Source organism: Pseudophryne corroboree, chromosome 4 (assembly GCF_028390025.1).
Source record: "Pseudophryne corroboree isolate aPseCor3 chromosome 4, aPseCor3.hap2, whole genome shotgun sequence".
In the NCBI taxonomy this organism is placed as follows: domain Eukaryota; kingdom Metazoa; phylum Chordata; class Amphibia; order Anura; family Myobatrachidae; genus Pseudophryne; species Pseudophryne corroboree.
Window position 1 is genome coordinate 93,691,851 of NC_086447.1, and position 17,810 is coordinate 93,709,660.

General features: G+C 44.4%; 1 protein-coding gene across 8 annotated transcripts in view; it reads left to right on the forward strand.

Annotated features, from left to right (window-relative positions):
• Positions 1 to 17,810, forward strand: part of ITSN2 (intersectin 2) — a 398,370-nt gene that overhangs the window by 229,883 nt on the left and 150,677 nt on the right. For all 8 annotated transcript variants that reach the window (XM_063915271.1, XM_063915270.1, XM_063915272.1 and 5 more), the window contains one exon: positions 1,628 to 1,691. In XM_063915271.1, coding sequence (XP_063771341.1) covers positions 1,628 to 1,691 — 64 coding nt within the window. The remainder of the gene's footprint in view (positions 1 to 1,627; positions 1,692 to 17,810) is intronic.

A 17,810-nucleotide genomic window follows, 5' to 3' on the forward strand; every position in this document is an offset into this window, starting at 1 on the left:
AGATCGGAGTGCTCCGACGGAGGAATTTCAACTGGGTCGATTCCTACATTTCCTGCAATCAGGATTGTCTATGGGTCTCAAATTGGGATCTATTAAGGTTCAAATTTCGGGCCTGTCGATTTTCTTTCAAAAAGAATTGGCTTCAGTCCCTGAAGTCCAGACCTTTGTTAAGGGAGTGCTGCATATACAGCCTCCTGTGGTGCCTCCAGTGGCACCGTGGGATCTCAATGTGGTTTTGGACTTTCTAAAATCTCATTGGTTTGAACCACTAAATAAGGTGGATTTGAAATATCTCACTTGGAGAGTGACCATGCTTCTAGCCCTGGCTTCTGCCAGGAGAGTATCCGAATTGGCAGCTTTATCTTACAAAAGCCCATATCTGATTTTCCATTCGGACAGGGCAGAACTGCGGACTCGTCCGCATTTTCTCCCTAAGGTGGTGTCAGCATTTCATCTGAACCAGCCTATTGTAGTGCCTGCGGCTACAAGTGACTTGGAGGACTCCAAGTTACTGGACGTTGTCAGAGCATTAAAAATATATATTGCAAGGACAGCTGGAGTCAGAAAATCTGACTCGTTGTTTATATTGTATGCACCCAACAAGATGGGTGCTCCTGCGTCTAAGCAGACGATTGCTCGTTGGATCTGTAGCACAATCCAACTTGCACATTCTGTGGCAGGCCTGCCACAGCCTAAATCTGTAAAGGCCCACTCCACAAGGAAGGTGGGCTCATCTTGGGCGGCTGCCCGAGGGGTCTCGGCATTACAACTTTGCCGAGCAGCTACGTGGTCAGGGGAGAACACGTTTGTAAAATTTTACAAATTTGATACTCTGGCTAAGGAGGACCTGGAGTTCTCTCATTCGGTGCTGCAGAGTCATCCGCACTCTCCCGCCCGTTTGGGAGCTTTGGTATAATCCCCATGGTCCTTTCAGGAACCCCAGCATCCACTAGGACGATAGAGAAAATAAGATTTTACTTACCGATAAATCTATTTCTCGGAGTCCGTAGTGGATGCTGGGCGCCCATCCCAAGTGCGGATTATCTGCATAAATTGTACATAGTTATTGTTAACTAATTCGGGTTATTGTTGAAGGAAGCCATCTTTCAGAGGCTCCGCTGTTATCATACTGTTAACTGGGTTTAGATCACAGGTTGTACGGTGTGATTGGTGTGGCTGGTATGAGTCTTACCCGGGATTCAAAATCCTCCCTTATTGTGTACGCTCGTCCGGGCACAGTACCTAACTGGAGTCTGGAGGAGGGTCATAGGGGGAGGAGCCAGTGCACACCACCTGATCTGAAAAAGCTTTACTTTTTGTGCCCTGTCTCCTGCGGAGCCGCTATCCCCCATGGTCCTTTCAGGAACCCCAGCATCCACTACGGACTCCGAGAAATAGATTTATCGGTAAGTAAAATCTTATTTATTATCATATAATGACTTTAGTTTTGTTTGTTAAGCTCGTCTGAAAGAACAGACTGCCCTCTTACATGAAAATCACTGTTTAATAATTGATGGAGGGTCTGGTAACTGTATTATGGAGGGGGTAACAAACTGCCCCATGGCTGGCTGTTCATGTCTTTACAATGGTCTGTAAATGTCTGACAGATTTCCTTCTCTGTTTTCAGGATCTCAAGTGAAGAATGCGCTAGTACAGTCCAACCTCTCCCACACTCAGCTGGCTACGATATGGTAAGTACTACCGTTACCTAACAATATGGCTTCTGATTGCAGTCATTTGCCCTGGGAAATGTGATCCTGGTCTAACATATGCACTGTAGTAGAAGACATTGACCAAGCTCTGCAGCTGAATAGAAGATTGCATCGTCCCAACACGCCAGTTACCTACACTGTAGTAGACTGTCTAATAGAGACCAGTGACCTCACTAAGATGAAGTTTGATGGGTCCCTAGAGAATCCACATGCCACTTTGTCAGTGATGTCACTGGCCTCTGGGGAATTGATAGGCTACATTCTCATTAATACCATCTCAGCTCATAAAACAGTCTGTAGGCAACGCGTTTTGCCCTTATAGCCTATATGTGGTTACTATGGTTGGTTTATGTAACAGAACAAAGATGACTTGCAGCATAACTGCAGAAATTGTGTCTGGCATTGTGTGTGTATTCTGACCATTACTAGTAGATCTGCGTTGTAGGGTACCGTCCATTTACGATTTAGCGCTCTTGTCTAGTGCAGAGGTTCTCATGCGGTCCTCGAGGCCCCCAATGGTCCAGGTTTTAAGCTTATGCATGCTTGGCCACAGGTGACTCAATTAGCACCTCAGTCAATTTGATTTAACCATCTGTGCTGAGCCAGGGATATACCTAAAACCTGGACTGTTGGGGTGCCTTGAGGACCGCGTTTGAGAACCTCTGGTCTAGTATATCATTAACATATATATAGTGTACAGGGGTTATTTTAGAGGAAATTTTTGCACAGGATTAAACAGAGAAGATAATTATATACGCATACCAACAGTTCTGAACTACAGTAAATTACAATATCATACATTCAGACTAGCGTGTGTTGGTGATGCTCGCTGGTATCAAAATGTACAGCAAATAGAAAGTGGGGGGGTGTCTGCGAGGTGCGGAGGGAAAGAAGGCTATTCCTTTCCACATATATAGTGCCAGCATACTCCATAGCACTTTACTATTAGGTTACTTCATATTGGCTCACATTGGTTGATATGTAAACCTGGCTACACATGAGACAAACGCGGTCGGTGTCCAGGTGGGCAATACAGTGTCTAAAGAGTCGAGAAGTTGCCCATAGCAACCAATCTCCCTATCATTTTATAGAATGTACTTGACTAAATACTAACTGGAAGCTAGTTGGTTGCTATGGGCAACTTCTCCACTTGCAACATGCCCGGTAGTGATCTGATTGATCACATTATCAGTCTCATATTCAGGCAGAATCCTGCAATATCAGGACAGTTATCCCAGTATCGGCCGTGCTATTGAAGTATATTCCGATGGACGGGATACCGGCAGTCAGAATACTGCCAGCCCATCAGTAAGTACCATAACTCTCCCCTGTTCCCTACCCTAACGCTAACACTCTCTTGTAGGTGCCTAACCCTAACCCTCCCTTCCCCGCTGCCTAACCCTCCCTTCCCCGCTGCCTAACCCTAACCCTCCCTTCCCCGCTGCCTAACCCTAACCCTCCCCTGCTTGGTGCCTAACACTCCCTCCCCAGTCCCTAACCATAACCTTTCCATCCCTGCACCCTAACCTCCCTTCTAGTGCCTAAACCTGACCTCCCCCTGCTGTAAGAACGATCGGGATTTCGTCTGTCTGTATTTTAACGCCGACATCCCAAGCTCCGTCGGGATTTAGACGCCGGGTTTATGGCATCCTTTGGGATTCCGGTGTCTGTATTTCTACCATGGGACCCCGTCCATCGGAATATTGACTGCGTGACCATCCCTCTACAGTTGTGTTTTGTGTGTCCATATAAAGGCGAAGTGACGGTACAAGTCAGGGGAGTCCTATGTTGCTTCTATCACCTGTAATAATGACACTGAGGGTGCTGTTTCACTTCTTATAATCCACTGAACTGATTATACCATAACCGTTTATACAGATATTATCGGTTTATATATTTATATAGTAGCAACACTTTATAATCAAATGCGGCCAAAAGGTAGTGTCTAGTCACCTTTTTCTAGGACCTTTCCCATAAGCCCCTGGGTCCATGTCACCAACTATTTAGAATAGTAAAATAGTAGAATAGTAACCTGTGGCAAGCGGTGCGAGGCACCGGGCCCGAAGTGTGGCGAGTGAAGCGAGCCCGCGAGGGTACAGTGTTGCATAGATAAAACAAATGGGGAATGGATGAAACATTAATGAGCTGTAAGGGCGGAATTTCTCTTCCTGGTCCTTTCCACGAGGGGAAAATAGACACAACTGGGGCCGAAATCGTCCCTGGAATGTACAAGGAGCCGTGCGGACACTACTGCCGGGGGCGTCCCGCAAGTCAGGGGGCGTGGACTCACGGCACGCCCCCATTTCCATGGAGAGGGGCCGGGGGTGCGCGACACGCCACACAGGGGCGTGACACAAGTTAGGAGGGCGTGGACTTGAGGCACTCCTACTATTCCATACGGGGGCGGAGGAGCGGCCAGACCAGAGAGCCAGAGGCTGCGCTGTGCGCGGCCTTCCCTTTCTGTGTAACAGTACTGGCCCACCAGCCCATCGGCTGTTCTGGCCAGATGGGCAGTCTGGCCCTGTATATAATACAGTATAACCTGTAAAATCTGTGGCTGTACTGTATATCTGTTATCCCCTGACTGGTCACTGGGAAGCGCTCTGTTACAGAGCAATGCTGAGTGCTGCTGTCTCTCTCTAGCGATAAGCAGGAATGAGATCAGTCACATTGTGCAGTCCCAAGCCCCAGTCATAAGACCGGATGTGGCGGCTTTGTCATGTACGCTGCAAGGCTTGATTACAAACAAAGGAAGGAAAGCAGACTGTGCTGAGGGAAATCCTCTGCTGTTTCTCACAGCAACACTAACTTTTATCTTATGGGAGAGCTACTTCCAATGTCACACCGTGGACTGTTAGCTTCTGAGCCCAGAGCTGCTGCGGGTCCGTCTAGCGATTCACATTCAGTGCATATCAAGATGGTTTCAATCACGTTTTGTATTCTATTAATGGTTGTGTCTTATTATCTTTTAGTTGCTTTTTTCTTTACAAACTGATCATTTTTTATGGAATTGCTCAGGGTGCGACTCCGATCATCCTCTCATAGATGGGTTCAATTAGAAGCTGATCTTCTACAAGTTGTATCCATTTCTTCAATACTTTGGGTCCCTCGACTGCTTCGGATGCTCTCTGTGCTTAAACGTCCGACTATAGCATTTATATCTACAGTCTGGGATAAATCAACAAGAGGGCTTTATACCCTTATCTTCATCGGTATCTGGTCTATAGATCTGCACTAAAAAGGTCTACAGTCAGGTCGACCGCTAATGGTTGACGGGTTCAAAAGGTCGATATGACAATGGTCGACATACATATGGGCAACACAAGTATGTTGTTTTTTTCTTCAACTTTTTTTTTTTAAATATGTTTTATTGTTTTTTGTAATTATAATAACAAAAAAAGAACAGTAATAAGAGTGTGGATCAATATAGGAGATACACAGAAATGGAATATCAACAAGATATAGTAACATCAAGGCCCATAATGATCCTGTCAACCAATTATCAAAAACAGCATTACAATTATACAAAAAGAAAAAGAGAAATAGAGTGAAACGAAGAAGAGAAAAAAGAAAGAAAAGGAGGCGAGGGCAAGTGAAAATAATAAGGGGGAGGAGTGTCGGCCAGACGAGATTGCTCGCAATATAAAGTTTAGACATATAAAGTCGTTGGGCTAGATGGTCGTCAATGGTGGTTCTGCATTAAAATGTATTTCTTCAACTTTTTCATACTTTACCATCCACGATTCCATGTTGACATTTTGACCCAGTCTACCCAATGCATGTCGACCTATTGACTAGAACTTTAGTGTAGATCTAATAATCCACACCCATCTTCACTGCTCTCACTTCATCCTCTCTGGGACAACCTGGATTTCCCTTCTGGCTTCAACCATAGGGTATTATTACCCTGTATAGGAAAACGTCTCATGTTTTTAAACGATTTTGCCCTATTACATTCTTTTCCTTCCTTTACAGATCTCCGGGAGAGATACCTCCTTCCCCCTCAATGCTTAGTTTTGCAATTGTATTTGCAATTACGTAGTTTTCATACCTCCACTAATTTCTCTGGGAGGCCCTCACTGAGAATTAGACTTGAATCACGTTTGCTCTCCCGCTAAGGACTTGATGTCTCATGATTCTCCTCCCCTGGTGTTTCACGAGCAGTCTTGGGAGTGTGACACAGGGGAAACCATGGGAGTTGACGTCTGAGAGCAGGTGCTGTCCATCCTGGTCTCCTGTGCTACATCAGTTCGGCACCATGAAAATTAACTGAAAAATATATGTATGGCGGTACATGGCTCCGCAGCACTTGCATAAAATCATCCCTGCATTCTCTGTACTGATATAATTTTCAATATACACTCAACGTTACTTGAGTGTATATGAATATTTGATCGGGCGCACAAAAGCAAATATATCTACCTGTAAACACACGGAAAAAAGGTTTTATCTTTTGTCAATACATATAATAAATAGCTTCCAATAGCAGCTCCTATGGGACAACTGGATGTCAAGATAAGATAAATATATAAATCTCTGATAAACTAGAGACAAATATAAGGAGCGCTGGTTTAAAATTCAATTCATAAATTTAATATCAATTTAAACACACATAGTATAGTAAAAACTCAATTGAGTATCTATATAAGCTGACGCTTCAATAAGCTCATAAAAGTGCACATAACTGTATTTGAAAGTTCAAAGATAGATTCCAATCATGATCTACAGCAACAGAAATCAGCTGGTAATTGTCGGTCAAAGCTTAATTAGCAATCCAGGGTTCCTTTTATCTGCCTTTCAGTTGTAATTATGTCCTCCAAGTGCGCAGATGATTAGAGAGCATAAAATGGTTTTATGATAAATCAGATTAGAGCTCTATAGCAGTTCAATTATCCGTTTAGTATAATCACACAGACAATGCAGAAGATGGAATTACCAGACCAGGCTGTCACGGAAATTTCTCCACCAAATTGCTAGTATTTTTCAAGCTGACACTGCATGGATACTTAACGGTGTTGGACCCAGCGGTCAGGATGTCCCGGGAGGGCTTGCCGGATATGGCGGTCACGGCGTTCGGTCCTCACAACTGGTAGACGCACTGAAAGGTTTGCACACGGAGGAAACGAGTGGCAGGGAACCAGGCTGACTGTAGCAAACACAGTGCACAATGGAGCGTCCTCTACGCGTTTCTCCGCTCTAGTGGTAAGCGGTTTCCTCAGGAGGTTAATACAGGTGTCCATAGCAGGTATGCTTATAAAGTCCATTCAGCCAATAAGAAAGTCTCATTCGTTTGGACTACACCTGTATTTAATTGATGCACCAGCTTAATTCATTCAGAGGAAATAAACCTATCTATCTTTATAGGGAAAACTCTATCAATCGATAAAACATGCTTAAGGGAGATTACATGTATCTAAATTCTTTGTTGACACATCAATAATTGCATACAGGTATATAAATTATAGTATTCTACATAACAACATTTCCTTATTTCGTTATTATTTAATTTATGGCATCACAGAGAACATAAGTACAGGTTGAGTATCCCTTATCCAAAATGCTTGGGACCAGAGGTATTTTGGATATCGGATTTCTCCGTATTTTGGAATAACTGCATAACATAACGAGATATCATGGTGATGGGACCTAAATCTAAGCACAGAATGCATTTATGTTACATATATACCTTATACACACAGCCTGAAGGTAATTTTAGCCAATATTTTTTATAACTTTGTGCATTAAACAAAGTGTGTCTACATTCACACAATTCATTTATGTTTCATATACACCTTATATACACAGCCTGAAGGTCATTTAATACAGTATTTTTAATAACTTTGTGTATTAAACAAAGTTTGTGTACATTGAGCCATCAAAAAACAAAGGTTTCACTATCTCACTCTCACTCAAAAAAGTCCGTATTTCGGAATATTCCGTATTTCGGAATATATGGATATGGGATACTCAACCTGTATCATTTAAACAGAAAATGCCTATAGCACTCCTAATATTACTAAGAGCTTTGGTTTAAGCATAAGTCTCAATAGCTCATCAGGTAAGTTCTAGGACTCCAGCTCCCAAGGTCACAGGATCGAGCCACATCGAGACCCACAACAAAATCAGATCACAACCTTAATTTATATAGTTATTTACTTTAGCTTTTTTAAGTAGACAATATTTCAACATTGCCAGACCTAGACTGATAAAGTTTTTTTATATATTAAAAAAAAAAATTTTTTTTTATAAAATATATATATATAACCAGACACCCACAAGAAAAAAGTAATAGTATTCTATAGATACATAGTCATACAATATTGGGCCATAGACTAATTAGTCATATGTTGTTCATTTCAATGTTTTCGTTCAAACCCATTGGAACAAGGGTATTGAGCGAACAGATCCAATACGCCTCTCGCTTGCAGAGGCGATTGAACCTATCGCCACCTCTTGGGGTCTCTTCTATGTGCTCAATGCCCTTAATAGAGATAACCTTAATGTCCCCCTCATGTGATTGAACCACATGTCTGGGCACACTGTGCGTGAGTGACTTCTTGTTAATTAGTCTTCTATGTTCTAAGAACCGTGTGTTGAGTGACCGGGTAGTACGACCTACATACTGCAGGCCACATATGCAAGTTATTACATATATAACATATGTGGTCTGACAGGTAATGGATCCGATAATACTAAATTTATAATTCCCAGTGTCTTTCGGGGCTGAAAAGTCATGGCTCTCTGAATCAATGAATCTACAGGTGATACATCTGGGTTTAAAACATTTCTTACATTGTCCTCTCTGTGCCTGGGTGTCTGGTTATATATATATATTTTATAAAAATTTTTTTTTTTTTTTAATATATAAAAAAACTTTATCAGTCTAGGTCTGGCAATGTTGAAATATTGTCTACTTAAAAAAGCTAAAGTAAATAACTATATAAATTAAGGTTGTGATCTGATTTTGTTGTGGGTCTCGATGTGGCTCGATCCTGTGACCTTGGGAGCTGGAGTCCTAGAACTTACCTGATGAGCTATTGAGACTTATGCTTAAACCAAAGCTCTTAGTAATATTAGGAGTGCTATAGGCATTTTCTGTTTAAATGATACTTATGTTCTCTGTGATGCCATAAATTAAATAATAACGAAATAAGGAAATGTTGTTATGTAGAATACTATAATTTATATACCTGTATGCAATTATTGATGTGTCAACAAAGAATTTAGATACATGTAATCTCCCTTAAGCATGTTTTATCGATTGATAGAGTTTTCCCTATAAAGATAGATAGGTTTATTTCCTCTGAATGAATTAAGCTGGTGCATCAATTAAATACAGGTGTAGTCCAAACGAATGAGACTTTCTTATTGGCTGAATGGACTTTATAAGCATACCTGCTATGGACACCTGTATTAACCTCCTGAGGAAACCGCTTACCACTAGAGCGGAGAAACGCGTAGAGGACGCTCCATTGTGCACTGTGTTTGCTACAGTCAGCCTGGTTCCCTGCCACTCGTTTCCTCCGTGTGCAAACCTTTCAGTGCGTCTACCAGTTGTGAGGACCGAACGCCGTGACCGCCATATCCGGCAAGCCCTCCCGGGACATCCTGACCGCTGGGTCCAACACCGTTAAGTATCCATGCAGTGTCAGCTTGAAAAATACTAGCAATTTGGTGGAGAAATTTCCGTGACAGCCTGGTCTGGTAATTCCATCTTCTGCATTGTCTGTGTGATTATACTAAACGGATAATTGAACTGCTATAGAGCTCTAATCTGAATTATCATAAAACCATTTTATGCTCTCTAATCATCTGCGCACTTGGAGGACATAATTACAACTGAAAGGCAGATAAAAGGAACCCTGGATTGCTAATTAAGCTTTGACCGACAATTACCAGCTGATTTCTGTTGCTGTAGATCATGATTGGAATCTATCTTTGAACTTTCAAATACAGTTATGTGCACTTTTATGAGCTTATTGAAGCGTCAGCTTATATAGATACTCAATTGAGTTTTTACTATACTATGTGTGTTTAAATTGATATTAAATTTATGAATTGAATTTTAAACCAGCGCTCCTTATATTTGTCTCTAGTTTATCAGAGATTTATATATTTATTCTCTGTACTGTGTTGGAGGGTATTTGGCCAGGAGGACACCTTGCTCCATATATTTTGGTCATGTCCAAATGTATCCCCGGTTTGGGCAGCTATCCATCGTCTCATCCTTCACGTTACTAATGTTGCCATGCCGACTTACTCAACTCACTCCCTCCTGCCCAAACCTATAAATGGGCTTTCTAGACCCTCGTGAAAACTTATATGGCATATATTAAATGGGATCAAGTGCTGCATTAGTTTTCATTGGAAAGTTCCTCTACCCCCTCCAAGCTGTAGTCAGTTGCATAAACCTATTGGTTTATTAAAGTTTACAATGTTTCGGGCTAAATAAGTGCTTTCTCAAGTGGTTTGTTTTACTTGAGAAAGGATCTGAAGTCCGAAACATTTACAAACTTTAATAAACCAACAGGTTTATGCAGCCGACTACAGCTTGGAGTGCCATTCATCAAGGAACTTTTTATCATTGTTTTCTAACAGCAAACCAATTACATTACCAAGGGGTGCATCCAAGATTGATCTATCTATCTATCTATCTATCTATCTATCTATCTATCTATCTATCTATCTATCTATCTATATCAAACAAATACTCTCCCTTTGCGCTAATTTGTAAAGCCTATCACCCTGAATAAATACGTACGTAAACTATTTGGTATAGGCAGCCTGATTCAACTAAGTCCCCTGTTAGAAGGGACTGGAAATAAGGAATATACAACAATAGAAGAATTGGCCCCAGGGGGTCGCATCAGCTCCCACTATTCCAACCCCTAATTGGTTAATACTTAAAAAAAAAAATAACAACATGTTCCATCATAAAACATTTATTAAAAACATATTCAAATTAATACAGAGGAGATATAATATTCCACACTTTAAGATGTATGACTCTTAGCGCTGAATACAAATGTTGAAGGATCACAACAATCTCCTCCTTCTCCTTATAGTTGGTTCGGAGATAGCTTCACAACACAGACAATCCAACGCGTTTCGTCTTATACAAAAGACTTCATCAGGGGTATATCTCAAGCAGCTGTGAAGTACAGTAGTTTATACAAACAGTATTGTCACAACTGAGGGCCTGAGCTGACGGGAGGCAGCCTCAGTTGTAGGGGCTGAGATGTACCGGAACCTGGGAGGTTGTATCAGACCCCTGGACATGTAAGTAACATGAATAATAACTGCCCGAAGGCGTGACCACGACAACTTGGATAAAAGTCAATGATGTTTATTTATGACAACTCCGCAACACAGCAGCAGTAAAAGAAAACATAAAAAGTCAGCAGAGGATAAATACAGTTCCTGGGTACTACAGGGTGGCAAGAGCCACAGGCTCTGGTAGTGTGAGATAGTTCTTATAATCTTCTAGTTGGAAAGTCCTTACCAGGCCCGACTGTAGCAATGGAGAAAGCCCAGGATCGTACCAGCTGGTGTTCCAGGAAAAGCTGGGCTGCTGTAGATAAAACGGCTGCTGTGGATACTGGCTGGAACCAGACTGTAGTTGGCACGGAGAGGATACTGGCTGGAACCAGTTAAATAATAAATGAATTTGAGAGCGATGAAATATGAGATGAAGTTTAAGTTTGAGAGCGGTGAAATTATAATGCCGGTGATAAATGATAATCTGCAGAAAAGGGTACCGGCACTTTAAGAAGAGCTGACCACTGCTGGAAGCTGGATGCTGAAAGCAGGTAGATCTGTAGCTGGAAACAGATGAATCCAAATGGATCGGAGAGTCAGGCTACACCGCAGGTGGAATGCTGGTGCGGGTCTCTATAGTGGAAGTATTGACACAGGAGCTGGAACCTGAAAGACAATCACAGGAGAGAGACAAACTGGAACTAGGTTTGACAACCAAAGCACTGACGCCTTCCTTGCTCAGGCACAACATATTTATACCTGCAGCAAGGAAGGGATTGGCTAGGCAATTATGCAGATTAACAATACTGACAACAGATTGGTGGAAATGATCAGCTGACAGAATCCAAGATGGCTGCACCCATGCAGACACTTGGAGGGAAGTTTGGTTTGTAATCCATGTGGTAATGAAAACAGTAATGGCGGCGCCGGCCACCGGAGACAGGAGACGCCAGGCTGACAAGTGCACATCCCACCACGCGGACACAGCGGAGGCCGCGGCTGACGTAATCGCCACTCTGACACTCTGCATGCAAAAGCTCAGGGACGGCGGCGGAGGCCGCGGGAGACGCCATGCCAGATGTAATATGGCGTTACTGTGACAGCGTCTCAGAGAGACAGGAGAGGATGCAGGAATGTGAACATTAGGATAACAGATGGGATCCGGTCCTGGAGCGCTGAGCCAGCCTTAGGAGGCATCTGATGGGTAAGAAATGGCGTCCAGATACCCGGATCGTGACAGCACCCCCCCCTTTAGGAGTGGCCCCAGGACACTTCTTTGGCTTTTGAGGAAACTTGGAATGGAATCTCCGGACCAAGGCAGGAGCATGGACATCAGAAGCATTGGTCCATGAACGTTCCTCAGGGCCGTAACCCTTCCAGTCAATAAGATACTGTAGTTGACCGTAACGGTGACGTGAGTCCAGGATCTTGGCCACTTCATACTCAACGCCTCGTTGAGTTTGGACTTTCGGAGTTGGAGGAAGTGAGGAATGAAACCGATTCAAGATCAGCGGTTTCAACAGGGAAACATGGAATGTCCTGGGTATTTTTAAGAAGGGAGGCAAGTGGAGTCTGTAAGCAACAGGATTGATGATTTGTTCAATTTTAAAAGGACCGATGTAGCGAGGTGCAAACTTCATACTGGGAACTCTTAACCTCAAATTCTTCGTGGATAACCATACCCGATCACCCACCTTGAGAGCAGGAACTGCTCGACGCTTCTTATCCGCAAACTTCTTGTACCTGAACGATGCCTTGAGCAGAGCTGATCGTACGCTCCTCCAGATATTGGCAAACTGATGCAAGGTGATATCCACTGCTGGAACAGAAGTTGCTGGAAGCGGTTGGAACTCAGGGACTTTAGGATGGAATCCAAAGTTAGTGAAGAATGGTGTTGAAGAAGATGAGGAATAATACTGGTTGTTATGACAGAACTCGGCCCAAGGAAGTAATTGAACCCAGTCATCTTGAGAGGAGGACACATAGATGCGGAGGAAGGCCTCCAAATCCTGATTCACCCTCTCAGTTTGACCATTGGTCTGAGGATGGTAAGCCGTGGAAAACTTTAGCTTGACTTGGAGGACTTGACATAAACTTCGCCAGAATTTGGCTGTGAATTGAACTCCTCGATCTGAGATAATTTCTTCAGGAAGACCGTGGAGTCGGAAGATCTCTTGTATGAATACTTGAGCCAACTTGGAAGCTGACGGAAGACCGGTGAGAGGAATGAAGTGTGCCATCTTGGTGAACCGGTCAGCTACCACCCAGATGGTATTGAACTTGTTGCACATGGGTAAGTCTGTAATGAAATCCATCGACAAATGGGTCCATGGTCGATGGGGAACGGATAGTGGAACCAGTTGCTCCGCAGGCGACTGGCGGGATACCTTATGTTGAGCACACTTTGGGCAAGATACAATAAACTCCAAGACGTCCTTTTTCAGAGTTGGCCACCAATAGGACCTAGAGATAAACTCCAGGGTTTTTTGGATACCTGTATGTCCGGCAAAACGGGAAGCATGGGCCCAATGCATGAGCTTCTTCCTTAGCATCGGCTTCACAAAACTTTTCCCTGATGGGGGCGTAGAGTCCATCCCTACCGTGGAGAATGCCAACGGATTTATAATAGGATGCTTGTCTGAAGACTCTGACTCATTTTCTTGCTCCCATGAGCGGGAAAGGGCATCGGCCTTGCGATTCTGAGAGCCCGGACAGAACTGGAGTTTAAAGTCGAACCTGGAAAAGAAAAGTGCCCATCTGGCCTGACGAGGGTTGAGACATTGTGCGCCCTTCAGATATAAAAGGTTCTTGTGGTCTGTAAGTATGGTGATTGAATGAGAAGCTCCCTCCAACAGATATCTCCACTCCTCTAGAGCGAGCTTGATGGCTAGCAACTCCTGGTCGCCAATGGCATAGTTGCGCTCCGCTGGGGAGAACTTCCGGGAGAAGAAACTGCAAGGATGTAAATGGCCATCTTTAGCCCTCTGAGATAACACCGCTCCTACTCCAACGGAGTAGGCATCCACCTCTAAGATGAAAGGAGAGTCGATGTCGGGCTGTTTCAGAACAGGTGCAGAGATGAACCTTTGTTTCAAAAGATGAAAGGCTTGCATAGCTTCTTCAGACCACTTGGACGGGTTAGCACCCTTCTTAGTTAAAGCAGTAATAGGCGCCACAATGGTGGAAAAGTCTCGTATAAACTTTCTGTAATAATTGGCGAACCCTAAGAACCTCTGGACCCCTTTGAGGGTTAAGGGTACCGGCCAATTCTGGATTGCTTGTAGTTTCTCAGGATCCATCTCTAGTCCGGAACCGGACACAATGTAACCTAGAAACGGAATGGACTTGACTTCAAAGACGCATTTCTCTAATTTGCAATAGAGATGATTGACACGGAGACGGGACAGAACCTCCTTTACCCAAAAACGATGTTCCTCTAAATCGTTGGCAAAAATGAGGATATCATCTAGATAGACCACGACATGACGGTATAAAATGTCTCTGAAGACCTCATTGACAAAATGCTGGAAGACAGCTGGAGCATTGCTCAATCCGAAGGGCATGACGAGGTACTCATAATGTCCGTCACGGGTGTTAAAGGCGGTCTTCCACTCGTCACCCTCACGGATCCGGATGAGATTGTATGCACCTCTCAAGTCCAACTTTGTAAAGATGGTAGCTCCGCTAACTCTGTCAAAGAGCTCAGTAATCAAGGGTAAAGGATAGCGGTTCTTGATGGTAATGTCGTTCAAACCTCTGTAGTCGATGCACGGCCGCAGACCACCATCTTTCTTCTTTACAAAAAAGAAGCCTGCGCCGGCTGGAGAAGAAGAAGGTCGAATGAACCCCTTTGCTAGGTTCTCTTTAATGTATTCATCCATAGAATGCGTCTCAGGCAGAGACAACGGATAAGTTCGGCCTCGAGGTGGAACCTTCCCTGGAACGAGATCAATCGGGCAGTCCCATTCTCTATGAGGAGGAAGGATATCAGCAGAAGCTTTACTGAACACATCCGTGAAATCTTGATATGGAGGAGGTGGAACATCAGACGACCTAGGGGAGGAAGAACAGACAGGCAATACTTTGAACAAACATGTCTCAGCACAGGAGGAACCCCATGCCAGGATTTGCGTAGTCGTCCAATCAATTGTAGGATTGTGAAGACGGAGCCATGGAAGGCCCAGGACCACAGGATGTGTGGCTCTTGGAATCACTAAAAAAGAAATAAGTTCGGAATGAAGAACTCCCACTCTCAGACGAACTGGTAGAGTCCTTAAAGAAATAACTGCATCAAAAATCTTGCTGCCATCCACGGCAGTTAAGGAGATGGACGAAGGAAGTCTCTCGGTGGGTAGGGACCACCGTTTAACATAGGCTTCGGTAATAAAGTTCCCAGCTGCTCCGGAATCAAGGAGGGCAATGACGTTCCGATAACGTTGAGCAATTTGGAGCGACACTGGGAGATTACAATCATGAGGAGATGGAGAGGAGATCATTACTCCTAGCCGGCCCTCTCCTGGGCGAGCTAGGGTTTGGAGTTTTCCCGGACGTTCGGGACAGGCATTGATGGTGTGAGACGGAGCTGCACAGTAAAGACAAAGAGACTCAGAGAGACGTCTTCGGCACTCAGTAGGAGTTAAACGGGAACGGCCAATTTGCATGGGCTCGTCTTTAGATGGTGACAGTTGGCGAGGAGGAGGAGCAGAAGATTTTGGAGCAGATGATCTTCCACGCTCAGTTGCTCTCTCTCTGAAACGTAAATCAACTTTCGTGCAGAGTGAGATTAGCTCATCTAACTTGGAAGGTAAGTCTCTGGTAGCTAACTCATCTTTAACACGCTCAGATAAGCCATGCCAGAATGCAGCATACAGGGCCTCGTCGTTCCATGCCAGTTCGGATGCCAGGATCTGGAACTGTATAAGATATTGTCCTACAGTACGTGATCCCTGGCGTAAACGGAGAATCTCAGATGAAGCTGAAGTTACCCGGCCTGGCTCGTCGAAGATACGCCTGAATGTTGACACGAATGCAGTGTAGGAGGATAGCAGGGTGTCGGACCTCTCCCATAACGGTGATGCCCAATCAAGGGCTGATCCACTGAGAAGAGAGATAATGTAGGCAATTTTTGTACGGTCACTGGGAAAATTGCCAGGTTGTAGCTCAAACTGAATCTCACACTGGTTGAGAAATCCCCTGCAGAATCTTGGAGATCCGTCAAATTTTGCTGGCGTTGGAAGATGAAGACGTGGAGCAGAAATGGGTAAGGTGGGTGGGGTTATAGCTGGAGTCACTGTGGTTGACGCACCGGACGCGTCTGATCCACGGAGGGTTGTCTGAATCCCATCCAGCCGAGTAGAGAGATCCTGGAGACAGCGGATGATGTGGCCCTGTGCAGCCTCCTGATGTTCAAGTCGGGCTGCCAGTTCTTGCATCGGCCTGGCCGCTTAATCCTGGTCTCCGGCTGGATTCATTAGGTCAGTGCTTACTGTCACAACTGAGGGCCTGAGCTGACGGGAGGCAGCCTCAGTTGTAGGGGCTGAGATGTACCGGTACCTGGGAGGTTGTATCAGACCCCTGGACATGTAAGTAACATGAAGAATAACTGCCCGAAGGCGTGACCACGACAACTTGGATAAAAGTCAATGATGTTTATTTATGACAACTCCGCAACACAGCAGCAGTAAAAGAAAACATAAAAAGTCAGCAGAGGATAAATACAGTTCCTGGGTACTACAGGGTGGCAAGAGCCACAGGCTCTGGTAGTGTGAGATAGTTCTTATAATCTTCTAGTTGGAAAGTCCTTACCAGGCCCGACTGTAGCAATGGAGAAAGCCCAGGATCGTACCAGCTGGTGTTCCAGGAAAAGCTGGGCTGCTGTAGATAAAACGGCTGCTGTGGATACTGGCTGGAACCAGACTGTAGTTGGCACGGAGAGGATACTGGCTGGAACCAGTTAAATAATGAATTTGAGAGCGATGAAATATGAGATGAAGTTTAAGTTTGAGAGCGGTGAAATTATAATGCCGGTGATAAATGATAATCTGCAGAAAAGGGTACCGGCACTTTAAGAAGAGCTGACCACTGCTGGAAGCTGGATGCTGAAAGCAGGTAGATCTGTAGCTGGAAACAGATGAATCCAAATGGATCGGAGAGTCAGGCTACACCGCAGGTGGAATGCTGGTGCGGGTCTCTATAGTGGAAGTATTGACACAGGAGCTGGAACCTGAAAGACAATCACAGAAGAGAGACAAACTGGAACTAGGTTTGACAATCAAAGCACTGATGCCTTCCTTGCTCAGGCACAACATATTTATACCTGCAGCAAGGAAGGGATTGGCTAGGCAATTATGCAGATTAACAATACTGACAACAGATTGGTGGAAATGATCAGCTGACAGAATCCAAGATGGCTGCGCCCATGCAGACACTTGGAGGGAAGTTTGGTTTGTAATCCATGTGGTAATGAAAACAGTAATGGCGGCGCCGGAGACAGGAGACGCCAGGCTGACAAGTGCACATCCCACCACGCGGACACAGCGGAGGCCGCGGCTGACGTAATCGCCACTCTGACACTCTGCATGCAGAAGCTCAGGGACGGCGGCGGAGGCCGCGGGAGACGCCATGCCAGATGTAATATGGCGTTACTGTGACAGCGTCTCAGAGAGACAGGAGAGGATGCAGGAATGTGAACATTAGGATAACAGATGGGATCCGGTCCTGGAGCGCTGAGCCAGCCTTAGGAGGCATCTGATGGGTAAGAAATGGCGTCCAGATACCCGGATCGTGACAAGTATAATGCGACAAATCTTGTTCATACATGCATGATGGAAACTTCAATAT